Source organism: Sinocyclocheilus grahami, unplaced genomic scaffold (genome assembly GCF_001515645.1).
Source record: "Sinocyclocheilus grahami isolate Dianchi unplaced genomic scaffold, SAMN03320097.WGS_v1.1 scaffold153.1, whole genome shotgun sequence".
Classification (NCBI taxonomy): Eukaryota; Metazoa; Chordata; class Actinopteri; order Cypriniformes; family Cyprinidae; genus Sinocyclocheilus; species Sinocyclocheilus grahami.
The window spans coordinates 2,462,280-2,478,297 of NW_015505332.1; the positions used below are offsets into that span (position 1 = coordinate 2,462,280).

Genomic DNA, 16,018 nt, shown 5'->3' on the forward strand with positions numbered 1-16,018 from the left:
CATGATCTTTACTTAATATCCTAATGATTTTTGGCATAAAAGAAAAATCTATCATTTTGACCCATACAATGTATTTTTGGCTATTGCTACAAATATACCCCAGCGACTTAAGACTGCTTTTGTGCTCCAGTGTCACATATTAGTTTTACTTTATAATAATAACCCTGGAGACCACATTATACTTGAAGGCTCATCAAAGCCATGATCAAATCTTTTTTCAGGACATGTGATAAATGTTTTAACAGGGTTAAAGAAGTTTGATTTTTCAAAGTCTCAAAAGTGCCTTAAACTGAAGAATACGATATGATACATACAATACGATACAACTTTATTGTCAGACAAGGTCTGAAATTTGTCTTGCGTTACAACAGGTTCACTCACAATTACAAAACTTTATCCCATGAACAACAGGCCGACAAAACTTTCATAATCACATTAAAAAAAAACACACACATAACATATATATATATATATATATATATGTATATATACACATACATTTTCAAAACTCCGGTACAGATTTCATTTTGTGTAACTTGTTCAGCTCTAGTACAGCTTGGTGTACAAAGGAATATTTTAACCTAATTCGATTATATCTTGAGACCTTATACCGCCGGTTGGATGGCAACAGTACAAATTCATTATACAACGCATGATTCGGTTCAGAGACAATATTATTGGCCAGCCTTACAAGATTTTAAAGTGTGAAAAACCCTATTATTACCCTTCAATTCGATGCCCAATATAAACACAATAATCACCTGTTTAATGGATCTGACAGTCAGATCCAATAACTATACTGTGTGCATTATAAAGCTAAAGCAGTCGGACATATTCGTTCACTTCCACTCATAAAGCTCTTGCTGTCCTCTGAGAATGAAAGCGCTTTGATTCACAGGCCCACTGGGCTGCTCTGTCATCTGCAAACCTGTAAATGTCAGCAATTATTTAGACACACCGCGCCGCTCTCCGCTGGCTGCATCGACTATCTGCCACTCGTGAGGAATTAGGAGGCGGCAATTATGTGGAGTGTTTCATCTTAATCAAGTTTAAGCAACTGGAGACGACGGCGTTATGTTGAGATTTGAGAAAATGAACACTTGACCTGTCTCGCTCCAGAGAACAAGAAAAAAAAAACCTAGGAAGAAAAGATGTTTTTATATGCATTTGCTACACAAAATAATTTTTAATTTCAATATATTTTTAAGTTTTCAATTGTTCTTTTTAACTTTTTATTCGTCAAAGAATCCTTAAAAATGTATCACAGGTTCCAACAAAATATTAAGCAGCACAACAGTTTCCAACAGTGATGATAAGGGGAAGTCGTGGCCTAATGGTTAGAGAGTCGGACTCATAACCCAAAGGTTACGGGTTCGAGTCTCATACCAGCAGGGATTGTAGGTGGGGGGAGTGAATGTACAGCGCTGTCTCCCACCTTCAATACCACGACTGAGGTGCCCTTGAGCAAGGCACTGAACCCCCAACTGCTCCCCGGGTGCTGCAGCATAAATGGCTGCCCACTGCTCTGGGTGTGTGTTCACAGTGTGTGTGTTCACAGCTGTGTGTGTGCACTTTGGATGGGTTAAATTCCAAGTATGGGTCACTATACTTGGCCACATGTCACATCACTTTTTTTATATATCAGTATATCAGAATGATTTCTGAAGGATCATGTGACACTGAGACTGGAGTAATGATGCTGAAAATTCAGCTTTGCATCACAGGAATAAATTCTATTTTAAACTATATTAAAATAAAAAAAAATTATTTTAAACTTTAATAATATGCAGTTTTTTTAATCAAATAAATGCAACCTTGATGAGAATAAGAGACTTCTTAGAAAACTAAGAACCCGAAGCATAGTGAATTTCTGGTTGTTATTTATTATTTTCTTCTCCTGAGTTGAGTGTGGAGATCCTCGAGCTGTGGTAGTGTGACATGAAGTGTAGACACGTGTCAGACCAAATGCATGTCTTCACACTCTTGCAGGAGGTTCCAGCTGTCCGAACACCAGTGCCCTGCAGGAGGTGCGGAACTGTAATGAGCATCCTTGCATCGTGTATCACTGGCAGACGGGCCCCTGGGGACAGTGCGTGGAGGACACCACCACATCCACCCTCAATACCTCCTCCAGCGCAGACAAGTCCACCTGCACCATGGGCGTGCAAACGCGCAAGGTCATCTGCGTAAAAGTCAACGTCGGACAGGTGCCGCCCAAAAAGTAAGTCTGCGTGTACATTTTAAAGACCATTTTTATTTGTTTTCCCTACTCTGTATGTAAATGCTGAAAATTCAGCTTTGCATCACAGGAATAAATTCTATTTTAAACTATATTAAAATAAAAAAAAATTATTTTAAACTTTAATAATATGCAGTTTTTTTAATCAAATAAATGCAACCTTGATGAGAATAAGAGACTTCTTAGAAAACTAAGAACCCGAAGCATAGTGAATTTCTGGTTGTTATTTATTATTTTCTTCTCCTGAGTTGAGTGTGGAGATCCTCGAGCTGTGGTAGTGTGACATGAAGTGTAGACACGTGTCAGACCAAATGCATGTCTTCACACTCTTGCAGGAGGTTCCAGCTGTCCGAACACCAGTGCCCTGCAGGAGGTGCGGAACTGTAATGAGCATCCTTGCATCGTGTATCACTGGCAGACGGGCCCCTGGGGACAGTGCGTGGAGGACACCACCACATCCACCCTCAATACCTCCTCCAGCGCAGACAAGTCCACCTGCACCATGGGCGTGCAAACGCGCAAGGTCATCTGCGTAAAAGTCAACGTCGGACAGGTGCCGCCCAAAAAGTAAGTCTGCGTGTACATTTTAAAGACCATTTTTATTTGTTTTCCCTACTCTGTATGTAAATTACTTCTTATGATTCAATCATTTTGCATGTGAAATGAGTAACAATATGGCAGGTTGTGGACTTGCTATCGGCTCCAATATAATTAACATTGCATAATCCTTCAACAACTTCCTTTTCACAGAGGTGTTGTTAATAGATGTTGCAAGTTTCAGAACACTGGATAGCTGTTCATTTGTAAACATGGGCAAGTCATATGTTATTGTACGTATGGTTGAGAAGTTCCTTAATATGGCAGAGCATCTTTTTTAGATTGTCAAAAGTACATAAGAAATAAAATGTTATATTACATAAAAAAAAGAAGTCTACATAAAAAGTGAATGAAATGAGTAATTTTTATTTATTTTGAAATGTGGCATTATTTTCATGACAAATTCCCATTACTGTAATGTGTCATGTATGAATGTATAAAAATTAGTATTTTTTCAGTTTTTCATTATTTATATGTACTGTATATTACTTTTTATACATATATTTACAGACTTAATTTTCTTTATTTAAAATAAAATTAATTATTTAAAATAAATATGTATATACATTTTAATAAATAAAAATATATTTTTTTAAAATATATTTTAATGTGTATTGTTATACATCTTTCTTTATTTATTTATTTACTTTTTGTGTTATTCATTAAATATAAATTTCTTCATTTTCCTTTTTTCATTTAAATCTGATACATTTACAAAATTAAATCATTTTTAAAGTAAAGGCAGTGCAAAACAATAATATTCAGTACCATAAAACTTCTGCATCATTTTATTTTTCTGCATTACAGTCATGAGAATGCATTGTTTTTTTAGCATAATGACAATGTGATGCTTAATTCTCACGCAAAAAAATGTAGGTCCTAAATTGGTCCTAAGATAATCTTTATTAATCTTTTTACACAATATAATTTCTGCTTTGTACTTTTGGAAATATTCTGGACATATTCATGACATGAATGTAATCTTAATGTTTTGCCATTTCGTGTTGCAATATTACCATCTGTGATTATGATGTAATCACATATGGCACGAATCATACCTCAACTCAAGTGTCTCGGTTAGTGGTGATGGAGAATTGCTCAGAAGAAGATGGATTGCTTGTGTTTGAGTGGCAGGCACAATAATTTTTTAGCAGCAACAAGATGAGATGTTGCATTTTTATGAAATTGCATTTAATTTGTTTTTATTGTCAACTAAACATAATTTTCAGTAATTGTAATAAAGGGAAAATAAAATAAAACATAAGTATTAGATGAAAAACAAACATAAAGGATAAGTTTTATTTTGGCTAACTGAAATAAGCTTCTCTTGAGGAACTAAAACTGAAATCAAACTAAACTTAAACCAAATTCAAAAAATGAAAATGTTCGACAGTTAGACTTGATATTTTAGCAGCAGCAAGATTAGATTTTGCATTTTTATGAAATTTATTTTTTGGGGATTATTTGCACTCATGCAGCTTTAAAATGTGTGAGTTTTTTTATTGTTAACAAAAACTAATACTTAATTTTCAGTAATTGAAATAGAGCAGAAATAAAATATAAGTATTAGATGTAAAACAAATTATAAATGCTGCATTTGCTAACCAAACGAAACTTATGTTGAAGAATTAAAACTGAAACTGAAATAAAAATAAATAAAAAATAAATAACAAACATAACAAATTAATAAAAACCTAAACAAAATTTAAAACTGAAATTATATATGGACTGAATTTCAGTTATATATAACTGAAATGTAGTTATTGGTATAAAAACTAAAGCTAATTCAGAATATTAAAATGTATGTTTATATATAATAATAATATTATGTAAATAACACTGGAATGAACATATGCATTAACTGGATCCACTTTAAAAGAAAAATGTCGTTTAAGATGAAGACATTGATTCGTTGTTGAATATTATTGCTGATTTGATGTGGCAAACCGTTTTATTTCCCCATATAAGAAGTACAGGAGCTGTACTTGCATGACGTGTTTCCAAGATAATTCTGGTTGTTTTATTTGCTTATCAGGTCAAAAAAGTTGTACTTTAAAGGAATATCCTATTAGAAGTGATTAACAATGCGCAGACAGCGTTATAATAGTATTTCCAGAAACTCTAATGAGCTACTTCAGTAAAACCGTCAAGGAAATGTGATCCCTCACTTCACGCTGCTAGTTATGACAGTTCATCCTAATTGAAAAATAATGACAACTTAGAGAGGGCAAGGGAACGATGCATTTGTTCTTCCTCTTGGTTAAATGTATGAGCTGTTTTTTTAATGATGCTGTTGGAACATTACCACGCCTTATTCCTCTAATCCTTTCTGTTCACGACAATAACAAATTTAGTTTTAATTTTCAGTCATTTCCTTATGTGATATTGCACTCTTAACCAGTTGTAGCAGGCTAGGCATTAAATAGTTGAGCAAGTGCCTGTCTTGAAATGTTGCTAATGCTCTGTCAGAAATTTACCCAATCTCCAGGAGAGCCCTGCACACCCAAACCGGATTTGTTTCTCTGGTAGGACTTACAGCTTCTCTTATTGGTATTACGAATGAATCAGCCTTACATATCTGTTGCTTTATTATATTGTGGCAGATTTGCAACCCTCATGAAACATGGAGCACATGGCGGCTAGCATCCCAGCGCGCCGGAGCCCGGAGGATTTGATCAGAGATCAGATTACCCAATGTCCCTCTGCTGGACTGCTGCATCCCTGTTTATCTTTATCCCGGGGAATTCGACCAAGCCGGAGCGGTGCTTAAAATACAGGAGCAGATTAAAGCTAACCCCTGATCTTAAATTGAGGAGCTGTAACAGTGATAAAAGAAGAGTATTACCCAGTGACTGACTACTGTAACAGGATGTGAGGCCTTATCTGCCTCTTCTGGCTGGTACATAATGCAGCCGTGGAGCAGGGAAAATACGATTGGGAAAAAAATAAGCATTGTTGTGATACAGATGCTGCTGAGCTTTGCTCTGCAAGGATTCTGATGTAATCCATTGTGGAGTTGGGCTGGGCAATAAAACTAAAACCAATAAAGCTGAAACTAGGATAGCTATAAAAATGCATCTTGAAATGTTCCAGTCTTTTGATGATATACATCTCAATATTTAGAGTATGCATGTGCTTTGAGTTGGCAGAAAAGGAAAGTTCACCCCAAAACTAACACCATTAACAAGATATTTTAAGTTTCTTTATTTTATTTTTATTTTCATCTGTCCATACTACAGTATGAAAGTCAGGTTGGACCACCTCAACATATCTTAAAATATCTTCTTCTGCATTAAAAATAAATATAATACAAGTTTGGAATGACATGAGGGTGAGTCAATTATTTTTGGGGGAACTATCACTTTAAATATGTATTTTTTGATACAATACATTTTTATACTAATTTATCTATTTAACTTTTTGTCTTAAAAGAAGTAAAATACTGTAAAAATTGGCAAACTGGCATATATTTGTTCTTGTTTTAACAATAACTCCATTTTGAACAATTTCCCATAAATCAGACTTCATAACTCATGTAATTTTGCTTCTCAAGTAAATCTTGATTTACAGTTTTTTTTTAATTGGTTTGGTACTATTTTCATAAGTAAGGTGTACATTTTCAAAACTTTAAACTGATCACACTTGTAGTCATTCTTTCAAAACCTGATCTCATGCTTTCATTGTAGTTGCTCATATATTCATTCCACATAATCATTGTTTCAGAACACAAGATCATTGTGATATGTATTGAGAACGTTTGGTTTAATCACCAAAACACAACAGTAAGATCTTCTTTCAACTTAGTACTTTTTAACAATCAGTTCATTCAATAGCAAACAATGCAAGATACATGTTTCAAAACACTGAATATAATTACAGTAATGTTAGAAAATATTACATTAGCTTGAATAACACATAGAATCCATAAAGTATTTATACAGTGTGTCACTGTATCAAAAGGTGTGATGAAGGTGTGACATGACCATAAGGTTTTGTGCTAGAACAGACATTACTGTCAGTGCATTATGACATATGACTAAATCTATACTGTAACTGAACTTTTCAGATGAAAGGTGAGTTATGTGCAGTCATTACCATGCAATGCCTCTATCACATGGCATAAATTGCTGTATTTGATGCCACCAGTCTCCCTTCTTCTGATACATCTTTGATCAATTTCTGATCAGTTTCTCTCCCTTATATCCTGCTGTATGCAACACAGTTTTACAAATGAGGAAGTCCTCAAAGGGAGGTTTTTGGTGATTTTGTCAAGTTTTCTAATTTCTGGGTACCACTTTGTCTCCAAAATATGGTTAGGTAGGCACACACACACACACACACACACACACACACACACACAGGTATTCCTATCATTATGGTGACATTCCATAGGATTAATGGGTTTTATACTGTGCAAACTGTATATTCTATCCCCCTACACTAACCCTTTGTGATTGTGTGCATTGTACTAAGACAATTGAAAATATGCTGAAATGTTTGAAAAAAGTGCACTTTTGATGATCTGAAAATGTAACAGTTGCTTGTGAAAATAGTACCAAAGCGAATAAAAGAAACTGTAAGAATCTCTAGACATTTGCATTGGAAAGCAACACAAAAATGCTGATATAGAATGTCAGTTGTTTTTGCAGTGTGATCAGAACAAAATAAATATTTCTATATTGTAGACGTTGGGAGCAAAAATATCAAGCCTTATGTTTTGAGGAAACAGAAAACTATCGTGTTGCTAATAGAAGACATTTACCTTTTATTCTTCACAGTTTCTTTACTTGGTCTTTAAAAGGTCTTAAATCTTAATACACAAATAAATGCCATATGGAGACTAAATCTGAGAGTTAATTTAACGCATTGAAGTGGAAAGTTTGAATTGATTCACGAAAATGACTTCTAATGCTGTTTTTCTAGTTTTCTGAGATGCAGTGTGCATTTCTGTGCTGATTATTTTGTAAACCAGTGAATGTAATGCTTTACAAAAAAGTTGTTATTGAAAGATGGAGCAGTTAAAAAAGTATACTGGATGAACTATGTGTGCAGCACAGCGCTGTTACTCATTTCATATGCAAAGATAGTGTTTCTCAAAACAGCAGTAATGGCCTGTTTCGTTTAAAGGGTCAGAGAGGAAGAGCAAAAAATGGTGTGAAAACCTTGACTAAAACAGTCAGTGCTACTCAGAGGAAAAAAATAATTCTATAAAACATCCATTAGAAGAGCTTTTTTGGCCCGGTGTAAAGTAAAAGTGTTTGAATTGATGTGTGCTCAGGTGACCTGCAGTAGTTAAGTCTGATAATGAATCTTGTTTAGGTGATTGGGTCTTCAGTGAAAGTGCGACACAGGGCTTTTTTTATCCACCTGCTTCCTGTGATCAAAAAAACATGTGCGTCAGATAGATTTTCTTGAGTGTTGAGTGTCCTGCTGATCTTTCAGTGTCTGTGTGATGTTTCAGATGTCCTGAAGCCCCTCGGCCGGAGTCAGTGAGACCCTGTCTGCTGCCCTGCAAGAGAGACTGTATAGTCACACACTTCAGTAAATGGACAGAGTGCCCCACTTCCTGTGAAGCAGGTACTTTATCCACCTGCTTCCTGTGATCAAAAAAACATGTGCGTCAGATAGATTTTCTTGAGTGTTGAGTGTCCTGCTGATCTTTCAGTGTCTGTGATGTTTCAGATGTCCTGAAGCCCCTCGGCCGGAGTCAGTGAGACCCTGTCTGCTGCCCTGCAAGAGAGACTGTATAGTCACACACTTCAGTAAATGGACAGAGTGCCCCACTTCCTGTGAAGCAGGTACACCACATCTGTCCATCCATCCATCCTTATATCTATTGTTTTTAGGGCTGCCCCCTAATAGTCGACTAACCGTTAGTCGACCAGAAGAGGCTTGGTCGACCAAATTTTCTTTAGTCGCAGGAAAAAAAAAATCCACAGGCGAACTTATGCAGTCCGTGACAGACAGATTGTTAACAGCTGGTCTTTGTGGTAATACAGTACATTGGACAGGACATCCAAATGCTCGCTTATCATTCATCGATCTAAAATATGACTTTTCATCTGAAATATGTAAGTAGCAGCAACTTTACATGGCCACTCAATCTAATGTTAACCTAGAGAAATGTGCGCTATTGAAGTGTCCATTCCATTGCTATCCATTGTTTGTCATTTTTTTATCTATCTATCTATCTATCTATCTATCTATCTATCTGTCTGTCTGTCTGTCTGTCTGTCTGTCTATCTATCTATCTATCTATCTATCTATCTATCTATCTATCTATCTGTCTGTCTATCTGTCTGTCTATCTATCTATCTATCTATCTGTCTATCTGTCTGTCTGTCTGTCTGTCAGTTGTTCTATCTGTCTATCTATCCATCTATTTATCTATCGTTCATTTGTTACATCTATCGTTATATTTATCTACCCATTATTCCTTATATTTATTCATTTATCTTTTGTTCTATTTTTATCTGTCATTTGGTCATTCTTTCTATTGTTCTATCTGTATCTTGTTCTATCCATCTATCGTTTGAATTGTTATATCTGTGATTTGTTCATTGTATCTGTCTATTGTTCATTCTGTCCATTGTTATATCTGTCTACCCATCATTCGTTATGTCTAATGACTCTATCTATCTAGTATAATTTGTCATGATATTAAATTCGTTTTTAAAACGACAGGTGTGAATGGGCAGAAGAATAAACAGTTTCGCTATCGAGTGATCATCCAGATGCCAGCTAATGGAGGTCAGGAGTGTCCAGACGCCCTTTATGAAGAGAAAGACTGTGCGACTCCATCTGTCTGTCCGGGTTATAGGTACAGCTTCACCCACGAGCACTGCCTCTGCACTATCAGCTATTCTGTGCTGGATTTCACATTTATTGACATTCAGGATAGATTTTTGCTAAAAATGACCTTCTCGAGTAAATAAAGATATGTTCACTTGTAGAAATAGTTCACCCCAGAATGAAGATTCTGTCATCATTTGCTCAACCGCTTAGCATTCAAAACCTGTATGCAGCTTTTCTCTTTTCGGTAGTGAAATGGTTAATCCTGATGAAAAGATGTTATCAGATTGTGGGCAGCTTAATTCAAATGAGTTCATTTTCCAAGACAGTGGGTTTCCTGATATTTCTTCAAGTTAAGGCAGCTAATTAGGATTTCCAGTGCAGAAACTGATCAACCTCTACCAGTAAATATGATATCGCTTTGAAATTGCAGGTGGAAAACGCACAAGTGGCGTAAATGTCAGCTGGTCCCGTGGAGCATCCGCAGAGACAGTAAAGGAGCTCAGGAGAACTGTGGAGCTGGAGTCCAAACTAGAGGTACGTCAGCTGTCATGTTACACACTCACATTCACTAAACACACAGTATTCCTGCATAACCTGTGTCTTATTCACTAGCCGCCTGCAGTCGAGAATTACAGTGCGCAAAATGCATTCTACACAGAATTTGTGCGTATTTGCATTATTCCTTTAATCGGATGCTAAAGCAACTCAGGCAGAGTGTGCACAATTTATTCTTAGTGATTTCCGGCCACACTGTCCAAATACTGTTTCTGTAGCTGTGAAATCTTATGCAACAGCCATAAATTTGGTATAATATCTGATCTAAGATCTCCTCTTGTATCTGTGGATTGCTTTTCTCTCGTTTGCATTCTGCTTTATTCCTCAGAGTCTGTCGCTTTCAAAAATTTATTATTATTTTCAGTTTTCCAGTTGAAGTTGACAAAGTGTTTTCATCATTTTTTTAGGTGCTCTTTTCTTTATTTGTCCAGTTCTTTTATGGATTCCTGTCACTCTTGAGGCCGTGAAAGACTTTATTACGTATTATCCTGGTATAGATACTGCTCTGACAAGGGCTTCCATCACACTAGACTTCACATTTGCCCTTCAGTGCATGTCAGGAGCAGATGCAATCCTTCAAACTCTTGATCTGATTGCTCTTGACAGTACGGAAGGATGTTGTTCTGTTGGCGTTGTCACTCTATTGAACTCTGTAGTGGCCTAAAGTTTACTCATCTTCACGTCACTACCAATGTGACGGCGTCTTAATAGATTACACAGCTTCACCAATATGACAACAGCTTAACAGGCCTGCCTTTACAGATGTAGTAGCTTTCTGAACCACTCATGTTGAACACATAAGTGAGATATTGTAACTGTTTATTAATAGATTAAACTGAGTTATGGTGACAAGCTTAATAGTGTGCAAATACTAAGCTAATAAATATATTTTATTTTATTTTATTTTATTTTATTTTGTACCAGCCGTTCCTAATATAGTATTTAATCATTACATTATTTAAGTACAATTAATCATTTTTAATAAAAAAAAAATGCTTTTTAAAGCTGATAATATAAATATAAATATAATATAAAGTACATTTTTAGCAATAATGTGTTATTTTATTTTATATTATATTGTTTTGTATTTTACATAAATGTACATAATGCTCTCTGTATTGTCTATTTTTTTCTGTATCAGTGAGTTTAATGTACTTTCCCGTTTTATTTTGAAGAAATTTTATTATCAGATTTGCACAGATATAGAAACCATGGGGAGAGAAAAACATTTCAGTTTTACACCCGGAAAAATTATGGAAATGAATAAAATATTAAAAGTAATGAAAACTTCTATAGTGAAAATTAATATTATTGGACATAAGTATAATTACATTAAAAAAGATTAACATAAAAAAAATTTTTTTATCAGCATTTTAAATCACACACATATATATATATATATATATATATATATATATATTAGGGCTGTCAGTTTAACGCATTAACTTAATTAGTTATGAAAAAATAACGCGATTCAAATATTTTAACGCAGTTAACGCACTGGCCCCGCCCCCAGACCTGTACATCATCTTACATTTCATATAGTTGACTGTTGAGAAATATGATGCAGGGCAACAAGTCTGTAAATACAGTTATGCCCTAAAATTCAAGATATTGTTGCAAAAAATGCCCCGTATGTGTTTTTGTCTCATATTTATATCATATGATAATCGATTAACATTACATGAGCATGGAGAGCTATCACACTAGTGCTGTTTGTCCCGAATATCACGAGTTTAAATGTGTTTTGTTTTTTTCAACAGTTCAGTAAATAAGAAGTTGATATTGTGTTATATTTTAAACACAATATTATGTGTTTTTGCTCAATTTTGCTGAGAATATATTATCTTTAAAGCCAGACCATTTCCAAAGAGCTTGATTGGCAGGCGATCTGACCAATCAGAACGCGGATATTATGTGCCGCCACTGCTATCCGTCATCTTGCCCGACAGCTACGGCTGGTCTCCATAGAAATCCATGTTAAAACGGGGTTAAAAAAAAGATCAACCTTGTTTCATACCAGAAGTAACCTGCTCTGACTTCTCTGCTGGTGTGTTGTCAGTTTCCTCTTTGCTCTGTGATGTATTTTTCACTGCGTGAGAACATGTGTGTAGTGTGAGAGTGGCATTGTTTGTCGGGGATAGCAACAGTAACTAAGGAGGGATGGTCTTTGTCAAAGACTATAGAATACAACGGCTCTGAGAATACCCAAGACCTGTCATTCGTATAGTTTTGAATGGGGAAAAATGCAACACACAATATGGCCGCTGTATCGAACGAAGCCCCGCCTTCTGAGCAAAAGAGCCAATCACTAATCAGTAAAGTCATCGCGTCACTGCAGCTGCCGTTAGAAGTCGCAGTTGCTATAGAAACTTAGGACTGCGAATGCGCACTGGCTGGTCTAGCCTAAGAAATACGCTTTTTATAACACTATTTGAGCAAAAGAAACAACATTTATGACACAGTTGTTGTCAGATTTCATTGGTGATTTCAAATATGAAATTTAATCGTAAGCTTAGTGAACAGTTTTGGAGAATTTGATGTCTTCCCATTCAAAGAGATAGGAGTTGCACTTGCATGCCCGAGAGGCGTTTCAAAGATGGCCGCCGAGTGACATGACTTGTCTTAAAAGGACTTTGATTGTTGTGCGTCTCAGAGCAGCACAGCGGTGTTTAGTTTCTGAATGAATCCGCGTTTTGAACGAATCGAGTGAATCAATGATTCATAGACCCATTCATAAAGAGAGCCGTTTACTTCTTTCCTGAATGAATCAGCCATTTGAACAAATCATAAAAGCATTTACCGCCACCTGCTGGCAGATTTAGTTTCTTATTCAGAGTATCATTTCATTAAAAAATAAATAAATAAATAAAATAAAAACATTAAAGGGATAGTTCTCCAAATTTTTTAAATTCTGTCGTCATTTATTTATTTTCTTTTGTGGAACATAAAGAAGGTATCTTGAAGACTGTTGGTAACAAAGCTCTTTTATTTACCAATGACTTTCAATGTATGCAGAGGCATCATGCCCATTTTAAGCCAAGTGGATTTTGAATGCAGCTTCCAAAAGACAAAAAATAGCCAAATAAATTTTTCATATATATTTTATACAATCACACCGGCGTGATTAGAGCTGCTAATTTCAAATCTGCGTTTGCGCTTTGGCTGGCGCTGAGCCAGAGACAGATGCGTTTTTACTGTGCTTTTACAGCATTATAACCAATCACACACGATTCTGTTGAGCTTATGAATGCATTCAGAGGCGTTCCGATGAGTCATCGCTGAAATGCCGGTGTTTTGTTCACTCGCTCACTGAAGGAATTCTGCTCTCTGCCGATTCTCTCATCAGACACAACAAAATGCAGATGTGCTACGTTGTAGGATATTCATTTCACAGTGTGAACAGCTTCAGTGATTATAATAAAAGAGTTTTTGAGAGTGCTTAAAATGTTCTTTGATAATGTAAATGTTCTTTGCTTTCTTTCTGTACAATGAAAGTGTTATAATTAGTAAATTACAATGTTTTTATTAAATTCACGTTAAATGCAAAGTCAGTCATATTAAAAATATTTTATGGCATGACACCCAGAGTTTTTATGCATAGTTAATCGATTACACTATTAGGCTACTTTGCCTCTCGCCCATTATTGATCAACTAACATAATCTATAAAGGCGCAAAATGCATTTACTTACACATATTTGAGAATTAAGATATTTCATGATATAGTTAACACGTTTGGGAATATAAAAAAACTAAAACAAAACATAAGCCTATATCAGTCATACTTATATATTTTGCTGTGTGTCACATGACAAGCATGACGAGTAGGACCCATAGCTTTTTATATATTTTAAAATTCTACAGTGAATATAAATGGTTATGCTATGCTATAAAATAAAGATATGGCTAGATATTGTCTTACTGGATACTAATTACACAGAAATACTCTATGTATGCAAGAATCTCTGTAAAATGTGCTTATAATAATAATAATAATAATAATAATCCAGAACAGATGGAAAAAAATCATTGGATTATATAAAAACTACAGAAATGTAATGCATAATTTAAACTGGTTTCTGATCAAAGTGAACAGCATGACTCTCTCTCGTTTGTCATTTCTATAAATAAGCATCTTCTGTTCACCTGCACCTTTTCTCTCTGGTGTCTGGTGCTAATCAGCAGGAGTCTCAGCGCTGTGTTTGTGTGTGTGTGATCTACAGCTATCTCGTGTAGGCAGCTGGATGGTACAGTGGCTGATGTGGTTCAGTGTCTGAAGTTTGCCAGCAGCATGCCGGTTATGAGCCAGCCCTGCCAGTTACCGTGCCGAGACGACTGCCAGCTCACCAACTGGTCCAAGTTCTCTCCTTGCACCTCGGACTGCGTAGGGGTCCGTACGCGGAGGAGAGCTCTCATGGGTAATTAGGACATATGCATCATTAACACTGTGGTTTGAACTCAGAAGGTTGCTGGTTCCATCCCAGAATGGAGTGAGGTATTTCTACTAAATGATAAATGACTTCTAGTACAAGATTCAAGGCATTATTGGATGCATATGGATATATTCCATTATATATAATCTGATATACTTCACATCATCATAGGCCATAAAATACTTAAGTGTGTTTATTGGGTTGGGCAATACACTTTTTTATATCAATATTCATGATATTTATACAATTGTTTAAAAGGTTAAAATTCAGTAAAAAAAAAATGAAATATTTTTTATATACACTTTTTAAAGAAATCTCATAGGCTCACCAAGGTGAAGTTATTTTAGTCAACTAAAACTGAAACTAAACGTAAAATAAATAAATAAACATGTAAATAAATAAATGACTAAGTAAACGTAAAATAAAATAAAATAAATGTTTTATTATAACTCATTACCAATGCAACATTTCTAATTTTAATGTAGTTCAACCTGATGTACTAAAATAGCAAAAACTAGGGATACAACGATACCATTTTTTCAGAGCCGATCTGATCCAATCCAGAAAATTCTATTGGCCGATACCGATACGATCCAATACCAGCACAGTTTTTCTCAACTAGGCATTGTAGAATTTATGTACTACTTTGATGACCTGATCGTCAATCTTTTGTGTGTTGAACACAATCTGCTAAATACAGACAACTTCATTTTAATGAAAAATATATTTGATCATAATCTATGACAAAAATACTATTATAAACTAGGTTAGTGGATAATTTAGCAGCAAAAGTTAATCTAGAAAAATCATGACAATAACACAGAATAGTAGGCGTACAATATCAGATTTGGATAGTTTTATTTATTGATTTATAAATTTTTGGGTCGTTTAAGAGAACAGCATTTATTTGAAATATAAATCTTTCGTAACTTTATAAATATCTTAATTGGCACTTGATCAATTTAACGTGTCCTTGCTGAATAAAAGTATTAATTTCTGTCAAAAAATATACTGACTTCAGACTTTTCATCTGTAGAGTATTATAATTTATTCAATCCCTTTTATTTATATACACCAATATAACAATACATAACTACATTTTCTGAAGAAAATGTGAGTGGTATCTAATAAACCTGTGTTTATTTTTACAATAACATTTAAAATATGAAAAATAATGAATTAATCATATATTGGCAACAAAAATTCATTGAATATTAGATATACAGTGGTGTGAAAAAGTGTTGGCCCCCTTCCTGATTTTTAATTTTTTTGCATGTTTGTCACACTTTAATGTTTCAGATCATCAAACAAATTTAAATATTAGTAAAAGATAACACAAGTGAACACAACATGCAGTTTTTAAATGAAGGTTTTTATTATTAAGGGAAAACAAAATC

The 16,018-nt window shown here is 34.9% G+C and overlaps 1 protein-coding gene across 1 annotated transcript in view; it reads left to right on the top strand.

Annotated features, from left to right (window-relative positions):
• Positions 1 to 16,018, top strand: part of LOC107592524 (thrombospondin type-1 domain-containing protein 7A-like) — a 139,957-nt gene that overhangs the window by 89,002 nt on the left and 34,937 nt on the right. The window contains exons 9-13 of the mRNA XM_016282055.1: positions 1,990 to 2,221; positions 8,298 to 8,413; positions 9,521 to 9,656; positions 10,062 to 10,165; positions 14,412 to 14,606. Of these exons, the coding sequence (XP_016137541.1) occupies positions 1,990 to 2,221; positions 8,298 to 8,413; positions 9,521 to 9,656; positions 10,062 to 10,165; positions 14,412 to 14,606 (783 nt within the window). The remainder of the gene's footprint in view (positions 1 to 1,989; positions 2,222 to 8,297; positions 8,414 to 9,520; positions 9,657 to 10,061; positions 10,166 to 14,411; positions 14,607 to 16,018) is intronic.